Source organism: Lepidochelys kempii, chromosome 8 (genome assembly GCF_965140265.1).
Source record: "Lepidochelys kempii isolate rLepKem1 chromosome 8, rLepKem1.hap2, whole genome shotgun sequence".
NCBI classification, from domain to species: Eukaryota; Metazoa; Chordata; order Testudines; family Cheloniidae; genus Lepidochelys; species Lepidochelys kempii.
In genome coordinates, this window is record NC_133263.1 from 22,893,730 (window position 1) to 22,903,284 (window position 9,555).

General features: G+C 42.2%; 1 protein-coding gene across 1 annotated transcript; it reads right to left on the reverse strand.

Annotated features, from left to right (window-relative positions):
- Window positions 1-546: 546 nt before the first annotated feature.
- IL12B (interleukin 12B) lies at window positions 547-9,471 on the reverse strand. Its single transcript, XM_073358088.1, has 6 exons — window positions 9,390-9,471; window positions 6,765-7,049; window positions 5,555-5,675; window positions 4,396-4,601; window positions 2,978-3,105; window positions 547-669 (listed from the first exon to the last, which is right to left on the reverse strand). Exons 1-6 carry the CDS (start codon window positions 9,469-9,471, stop codon window positions 547-549), a joined length of 945 nt encoding a protein of 314 aa, XP_073214189.1.
- Between the last annotated feature and the right edge of the window lie 84 nt (window positions 9,472-9,555).

Here is a 9,555-nt window from a genome sequence, read left to right on the forward strand (position 1 = left end):
CAAAAGAACTAGACTGAAGCAGCTTGTATCTGTCTCACACCAGTTCACTTTACTAGTATAACTTGATCCTGCTAAGTCCACCAGTGCAGTCTATTACACTCTGATATAGACCAGTCACTAGAGGGAGACAAAAGATTAACATTCTGGCAGTGCATGAGCAGCAGTCATGTACTCAGATACTTCATGGAAGGACACAGTACAAATACCTAGCTAGGCAGAGAACACTTTAAATCATTAACTGTTCCGGGTGAACCCTAGATACATGTTTCCTGTCTAGTGTAAATTAATTCTAATTGTTTCTCCCGGGCTTTTGGAGGAAGAGAATGTTAGCCTGTGTTGGACATTGTAGTCACATGTTTATATAGACTCTTGTTCTCTCAAAGATATTTCAAGAAACAACTTCTTTCACTCAGGACTACGAATAGGACAGTAGTAAGGGGTAACCACCCCCCTCCAATATCTGAGAAAAATAAGCTAGCATAGCTCCACTTCCTCCCATGTAGCCAAAAGTCACATCTGCTACTGTGATAAATGGTGTCGTGAGCTTTACCTGCAGAGCTTCCAATCACTCCAAGATGAATTGTAATACCGATCTCTGGCCTGGACGTAGATCTTGTCTAGCTTGCTTGTCGTTGCAAAGCGAATGAACTGTTCATCAGTATCATAAGACTATGAACAAAAACACAGTCCAGTCAATGGATTGTAAGAAGTCAAGCAGAAGTTACTCAAACATCAGGTTAAAGTTATCTAGTTGATCTTGTGCCAAAAATGAATATGTGCTCATATTAGTTATCACTGCTGTATCAGAGCAAAGAGGAAGTTTTTGCAGAAAGGAAAGTATTACAAGTAGATTCAAACTGATCTGAAATACCCTGGCATGTCCTTACATAGTGTGATTTCCACTGGTGGACATGCAGCTCCTATAAAGAGTGTTTGTAAAGCTAGCATGCACCTTTATATTTTTAAAGAGGCCCTTCCTCAGTGCCAAGAACCATAACTAAGGAGATGGCTCCATCTGCTGGTATGCACTTTCTTCATTTTTTACTTAAAGTACGTAATCTTTTAACCTGTTAGGTCTGTTCATGAAGTGGGATAAGTATCATTTAGGTTGCTTTATTTTCTCTTATAAGCTTTGGTGAATGTCAGTCAGAATGTGGGGATAAAAGCAGGCGTAGCATAGACCCATACTCATGCCCCCACATGGATATTATCTTGTTATTAATCTTTGCACTTAGGGTTCTATTGTAAGTGAAGTTAATGGGAATGTGGGAACAGGCCCTTAGTTCATTAATTGACCATATACTTTAATTTTAATATTCAATTTTTATTTCAGTGAATATTTTATATAATTGGATTTTATTTAATACTTCTATATTTTAGATTTGTGTGTATTTCCTGATTAATTATTCTTAAGTGAATTCATAGCTACAAGTGTATATCGTTGTGGTCAAGGCCCAGGACTGGGAGCCAGAAGATGGCTGGTCCTTTTCCTAACTATGCCACTGATTTCTGGTGTCACCCTGCGGGCAAGTTGCCACGTAGTAGTTGTTGTGTTTAACCCGCAGAGGTGCATTAGCAATGCAAACAAATCTATTTTATGTCTTCCTAAAAATTAGTATTACTTAATAACGTGCTGCTGGAAATTGGGAAGCAGTTGGCAAAAACTAAATTATCCTCCGGCCTCTTGGGTAGTGTGAGAGCATGAGTCATTGATTTTTTACTCTATTAGCAAGAGCTCTTCTGTGCAAATCTGAACTGTGTACATGCAATCAAACTACATGCAACTCAGTGTGGCAAAAATTAGGCTGTCTTTGTTCTTGGTGTAGGAAAAGGTTGTGGATTTTCCCCAGCTCAGGATCCACAGAGCCTAATAATCCTGAGTCAACAGATACTTTTTTCTCATGCTAACATGACTGTGCGATGCTGGGTGTGACATTGTTGTTCACTCCTCCCTCCACCTCACTACCAAGATCTTCTGTTCTCCAGTGCTGGACAGTAGATATGTCATCTTGGCAGAGTCCTGAAGTAGAGCACTCACTTTGACTGTGTCTCATAGTCAGAAAGATCCCTGACCATGAGACCTGAAGTTTGGGCAAATAGCAAAGACATAATACAAATGATTATCTTTCATATGTAGAGATAGGTCATATCGGAGTAGATGACTTCTATGGTGTTCTTTGGAAAATATGTCAATGGCAGACTTACTTACTTATATTAGGTTAGCATCTAGAGACCTCAACTAAGCTAGAGCCCCAGAGACGTTGCACGGACGTATAGTTTACGAGAGACCTTGCCCCAAAGATCTTACAACTTAACAGCTGGGTGAAGCAAACAATTGGTTGGGCAAGAAGGGTAAAAGAGGAAAGCATAATAGAGATAACAGGATGGTTTAGAGAGTTATATCATAACAACTTCTAGGCTGCAAGCACATGACTGAGATTGGTAATTAAAGGCCATGGGGGTGTTTCAGTGGAAAAACATCACTAAATACTAATAATATCCTATATTAACAGGTTTCAGAGTAACAGTTGTGTTAGTCTGTATCCGTAAAAAGAAAAGGAGTACTTGTGGCACCTTAGAGACTAACAAATTTATTAGAGTATAACAGAAAGCTTATGCTCTAATAAATTTGTTAGTCTCTAAGGTGCCACAAGTACTCCTTTTCTATATTAACAGAGTAGTTTTCATTGCAGCAGGTCCCAAAGCATTATTCAAACTACAAACCCGCCAATCCTACTCTGACAAAGTTCCTTATTTAAATCACTAAGTAATTTGAGTTAGGACAACACGGTTAGATCAGATACATAAAGGAATCACTGAACCTGCTACTGAAATGTTGAGACTGATCTGTTTTCACAGTGTTTCAATCCATGTTACTTGGATGCTACTGTGCAGATGAACTGGGAAGGGGATCAAGTTCTTAAAAGACTGCATCATACACACATTAAGAGTAATGAGAACTCCCTATTACAAATACCTCGCCTTCAGCGTTGACCTTAAATGTCAAAGGGAAATAAGACTTTGGTGTGCTCCATGTTCTGGGGTATTTCCAAGTCACTGTGCCATTTTTGACCACATGCTCACACTCAGGTGGGTCAGGTTTTACTGCAAGAGAAAATAAAGACAGCATTAGCATTCATTAGCTACGTAGTATCAGCTCTTTGTGCTTTATTAGTACTAATTATTCAGTTAAACAGCTGTTGGAAACCATAGTAAATTAAAGTAAAGGCCAAGAGTGTGCTTGAGGTTTAGGGACTATATTGTACTCTCCTGTGGAAGAGGGATACCTTTACAGAGCTCGCCTTATAAGATCCCTCAAGGATGAAGGGATTTAGAGGGCTGCAGAAGACAAAGGGAAGGGACCCAGCCTCAAACCTTGCTGACCTTTAGAATGCACAGGGAAGGAAAGTTTTAATTTGGCAGTGTCTGCTTCTCCAGAGTGCTGGCCAACCTCCCTTTCTCCCATGGCAGCATGATGAACTCAGCAGCAACTTTCTGGTTGATCTGCCTATCTCTGTGTGCCCAAGATCCTCCTCTCCTTTGAGGCAGTGATATGCAGGAGTATGTATCGGCAGTCCGTGCTGTTCCAAGCACCCATGCAGATATTCACTTGGAAATCTGCACTTTTCAGAGGGGAGCCTGCCACAGAGAGTGATTGCTTTCTGGCTCTGGTCTCTGCCTTCCCAGCCTGGCCCTTCCAGTACTGTGGCACTCCTAATTCATGCAAAGCACGAGAGGGGCTCCTGTGAGATCTATGGGAGCGGCACATGCCACACAGACGTTGCTTCTCCACTTCCTCCACCAACAGGCACTGACTTTTGTTTTTGCTGGTGGGTGTTTTTGGAGTGGGGGCAGGAAGAGGTGCAGCGGGGGCAGGGCCTCAGGGGGAAAAGACTGAGAGGGGGTGGGGCCTCGGGGCGGAGCACAGTCCGGGCGCTGGTGGCTCCCTCACTTCTCAGGAGCTTCCAGCAGCGGTGACGCTCCCAGTGCTGTGGGCCGGCATGCCTTCAAAGGGAGATGTGCCACACCCAGCGTTTCAAACCTCTTACACCTGCCGCCTTTGCTGTGGTGCCTGGGTGCTGAGCACCTCCTATAGTTTCCCAGTGGGTGCTTCCTGGTTTCATCCAGTTTTTGTTTTTCTTTACTCCCATAAGGGAGGGAAGCCTACAGGCCTAGAATACAGTTATCATGGGCCATGCATTAATCCCTCTCAGCTCTCAGGTGAGGTTGCGGGCACACTGGTGACACAGAGGTAGTGTGGCGAAGCTGGTACTGTTGGAGCAGTAAATACATTAATCAGCACTGTCGTCCCTGAACAGACATTCACTCAGGGTCACTGAATTCATGACAAGCTTTATACACTTAAAAATAAAAGCTGATTTCTGATCCACTCACTGATATCTCGGATGAAGAAGCTGCTGGTGCAGTTGTCATACTGTGTCTCATCAATGACCTCCAGGAACATCTCAATGGGCTGGTGTTCCTCAGCAAATGGGCAGTGGTTGGTTTTCTGACAATTGACTGTGTACTTTGTCTCTAGTTCATAGCGTTGAGACACAGGGCTTCCACAGATTACACTTCCAGATGCATCCTCTTGAGTTCTGAATTCAAAGCAGAAAGTGATAAAGGAAACGCTGGAGAGCTCTGAATAAAGTGCTGCTTACAGATACTTCAATGACACCATGTCACCGGACAAGATAGTGTTGCTGTGTCATAAATAGCATGTTTCTGTACATGAGACGCCCATGCCAATGGGAGTTTTGGGCATAAATTAAAGACAGTCTCTTCTTTAATGCCACTGTTTATTGACTAGTGTGGAGGGCCTAATGTCTAACTTCACTCTTTAGCCCCTTTCCCAAATCCAGCTGGAGGAAACAAGTCAAGTTGAGTATGTTTCCATAAGAAATAACACCACACAATGCTACCAGAATTTGACTATATTTTTGCATCCAGCAAATTATGCTTTGCACTTATTTCCCCTTTTAACAAATAAAAATAACACTGGGCCAGAGCACGCCCTGCCTTGGAGAAACCCATGGGAGGGGAGTGGGAGGTAGGAAATCCCCAAGAGGTTTCTCTCATAGTATTCCCCTCAGGGTCCTTGACAGGGCAAATGCTATGGTCATATAGTGTTTGACTTCCCAACTCCATACAGCCAATGGATCTGGCGAGAAGGACGCTGCAAGATGACTTGCTTCTATGTCTGGTTGAAATTCATTTCCTTCTCACCTGCAGTTCTACTGCCTGAGTCACTCTGTAGCTACATTACAGCATCTGCAGAGAAGATCCAATGGGAGTTCTTACACTTCTAAGCTATATTAATTCCTGACCAGATTTCCATACAGTAATGTGATGGGCCTAGAAGGGACTGTCCTGCAGAGGATATCCAATGTGTTGGTCCACATTCTCAAATCATAAAAATGGCCTTCCCCCGGTCCAGTTCATGTGATAGGTGGCCAACTATTTTTGTAGTATCCGTTCCACATGCTGACAAAGAGGGGTATTCCGGCCTTATTATCCTAATGAAGTGGCTGAGGAAAGTACAAGCTCTTACCCTTTTAGATTTTTGATTGTGAACTTCACATTTGGACTCTCATTTTCTGTCTTCCATGAGCATATGAAAATCCCTGAGTAATTCTTTGCCTCACATTTTAAAAATGTCATGTTGTTTGGCTCTAGATTGAAAGAGAGAGAAAAAATTGATTGAAAAAAAAATAATTGTTTGACCAGTAAGATAAAACAGTAACTCTACAAAATTCTACTGGCAGATATTGAGTCCCTTCCCAGGAAAACAATGCACAATATACACGTCAGCTGAATAGTGGCTGGAAGTTTGCTGGTGTCTAAATGTGACCCTTAGAGATTATGTTGCCATTGTTTTTCCCGGAGCTTGTTCACATTTTTTATAGGATATTTCCCATCTATTAAAAAAAATTGGCTTCAACAAACCCCATATCCTCAACAAATGATTTCATTTCTCTGATTGCTCACCGTGCTGTTTGCGACACATTTCAAAGATGACTTTAGCATGCACAGGAAAGGAATAATGTCTATAAATGAAAAATTTCCACCCTTCTAATAATGTTTAGTGGCCCAAGCGAAACACAAGAAGATGGATAGCTTGCTCTCGGAGATGTATCTTTGTCCAATGTGTTAACCATGAGCCCAGGATCCCAAACTTCTGGGTTTTAATCCTGGCTCAGCAGCAGTTTTAGGCTAAGTCATGTAACCTCTGCTTTATGAAGATGAATTAGTTAGGGGCAAATGCTATCCTCGGCATGCAGTTTGAATGACTTAGCTAGGCACTGGTGAGAGCTGCAAGGGCAAAGGGAAGAACAGCCATTCCCCCACATGTTGTGAAACTGTTCCATGGTTGCTGCTCCAGCCTAGAGGCTAGAGTAGCCTTAGCATTCCTCTACTCCCCCACTCCGTATGGGAAGGATCAGAAAGTCATGGTCCCAACTCATCCTTTGTGACAGCATATAGGAACCCCATACAGAGCTGAACTCCCCAAATCTTGCTCCCGCATTGCACATCAGATCCACCTGGTTCTGCTGCACATGGGGACCTCTGCACCCATGTAGGAGAGGGCATTATTTGCCCCTTAATGCCTGAACAGCACTTTGAAGAGCTACCATGCTAAAGATTATAATCCACCTCATTAGTCATGCACAGTGGTTCTTTCCAGTGAGTTCTCTTTTCCTTTGCGATGTTATGGCACATACTGTACATGGAAAAAACATCATATTGCCCTATTACCTTACCTTTAAAACTTTTTAGAATCCACTTAGATATTTGCCTACTTGAGTCTTTTTTGGTAATAAGGAAAAAATAGTAGCTTAAAATCTCGTGGGTATCACTTTTGTGACAGGTGTAGTTGCCAGCATCTGGAAATTCCTTGACTGAAATTGTTAATATCTTGTCAGTTCCTATTATTTCCTTATCCTTCATCCAGTAGACCGACATAGATTGGTCTTCAGATACATTACAGGTGAGCTCTACTTCTTCAGCTGGTGCCTCCTGAGTCCACTCTGACTCTATCACATAAACTATAGGGAAATAAATGTTGGGTGTTAGTCAAGATTAAAGTGCTGGTAAAATTGAACTACATCTTAGGCCCAGTACTGCTGTCCTTGAAACTACTGGCAAAACACCACTGGCATGAATAACAACAGTCAGGCCCAGTTGTCTTTTGACAAGATTACATTTTAAATGTAAATATGAAATGCATCCAAAACATCATGAGCAATCAGAGTTATTTTCATTTTAGAAGTGATTTTCTTTCCATAGTCTCAGAGAATTTGGCACAGTCACAGCCCTGCAAAGCGGGTGATGTCATTATCCCCATTTCACAGACAGGGAAATCAAGGCACAGATGGCTCAGTCATTCCCTGCATATGCTTAACTTTAAGCACACAAATAGTCTCATTGACTATTTAAGCACATGACTACACATGTGCTTAAAGTTAAGAATGTGCTTAAATGCTTTCCATAATCCAGGTTTAAAGCCCAAGGGCCAAAACCTACTCACTTTATTCCTGCAAGGAGCCCCATTGACTTCAGTGGGACTCCTCTGATGAGTAAGGACTACTGGATCTCAGTCTTTGCTCACAGAAAGAGGGGTGAAGCACCTCTGTAGCATTGTACTCCCCTTCTGGATTCCATGGAGAGATCTCTGCAGTGTGAAGGAGCTGTGATTGGGGAGGGGGCAGGTGGGCAAGGGAAAGCCAGGAGCATGTATTGCTTCCTTCTAAAGCCCCACAACCTGATGCGGCATTAATTTTTCCTGCAGAAAAGCTGGTTGCCCTTGCAGCATTGTCCCAATGAAGTGGCTGCTAGGGGAGAGATAATCCCAAAGCAGAGATACAGGGCCTCCAACAGATAGTCATGACTCTCTGAATACTCCTCAGTCACTCTGTGGAGCCCTTTACTCCAGACTGGGAGAAACGCCCCTTCACAAAACAATTTAGGAAAACTCCATTAAGTAATCTTTGTGGATTTTTCTTCCTTACAGCCTTCCCTTGCTAGATTTTTCCAGGTGGTGGGGGGCAGCAATTAAGGCCAAAGATATATGTAAATGAATTGCTTAAATTCCTACAGCTAATCAGGGGCAGAATGAGCAGTAGAACTCAAGAATCCGCTTCATTCTTGCCAGGGTCAAGAACGTCATCTGCACTTTCATTGACACCAGTTCCCCAAATACAGCCATTGCCCTAGCTACCCTTTCTCTTCTACCACTGATACAGGAACCCCTGTTGTCATTAGTGTCCACTGGGTTTGTGTTTTTCCCTGCGAGTGGACACAGAGTACATTTACTGGAGGTTTAGGAAGCACCACAATTGAACTTACAAGTGCATCACTCAGGCTGGAAGGAAGCATCAGTTCCAGCAATGAGCCAAGAGAACTTCTCAGCATTTCCAAAAAGATGGCTTTAAGCCAAATAACATTGCTAATAATAGGACACTGAATCTCATCACATCGGACAGTGGAGACTGCTTATTAAAGTCATGAATGTGCAAATACATGAATCTAGAGGCTTGCCAGTCTGCCTGTGAGTATCGAGAAGCATAGGCACCAGGAAATGCCAGAGAGGTACCAAAAGACACAAATGTGTAGTTTCTATGCTGTGGCAGAAATGCTTCTACTGTAGTTTCAAGAGCCCCCAATGTTATTTAGGGAAACCACAGCATAGTCTTATAACCTAAAGCTATCAACAGAAGTGTTTGAAATATTCATTATGGGCAAAACAGTGATCCTCTTAATCATGTTGAATACCAGCTTCCACCCTGTGAAGTCCCACCGAAGTCATACTTGTGGACTAAGGGATACTTGTGGACTAAGGTGCCTGTCAATGTGAGTAAAGGGATTAAATATGACCACCTGAATTTAGCTCCGTTTTCTGGTGAGTGAATAATTTGTTCACTGATTCTGCATTTCTTTGAATGAATTCGTATTCAGAGTTATTTGCTCTGAACATTCTGGATGAAATATTTTCAGGGCTTGGGGTTTTTTTGTGAAATGTTCACTTTGACTATTTGCTCTTCATTACTTGTTTGTGGGTTGTCACCTAAGTCACAAGATGCTGTTTCTGCTTCCTGATTGCATGACTGAAACTCTTGAAACGGGAGAACAGTGAATAGGGAATAAGGCAGTTTCTGGTGTGAATTCTCAGACGAATAATCATGTTTCTAAACTTCATGAAACTTTTGGGACTCCTGAATATTTTCATGAACACCCAGCAATTATCCAAATACTCATGAAAAATTCAGAATATAAGCCCATGAATGGTAGCTAATGCAACTCTGCATTTATTCACAAACATATTTGTTAGTACATTTGTTTTTAACTATTCAACAAGTGATAGTTTTCAGTAAATGCAGACTACTTACCATTCTCCCGCAGTTTCCACTTCGCTTCCAGAGGGATTGCAAGGGAAAATAACAAAAGTAGGACCAAGAGTAGATGAGACATCTGTGGAGGGTAGGGGAAAGAACAATTAATAAGCCTGTTTGGAAAAAGGCTAGTAATTGATATTATTGATTGAGCATTATTAGT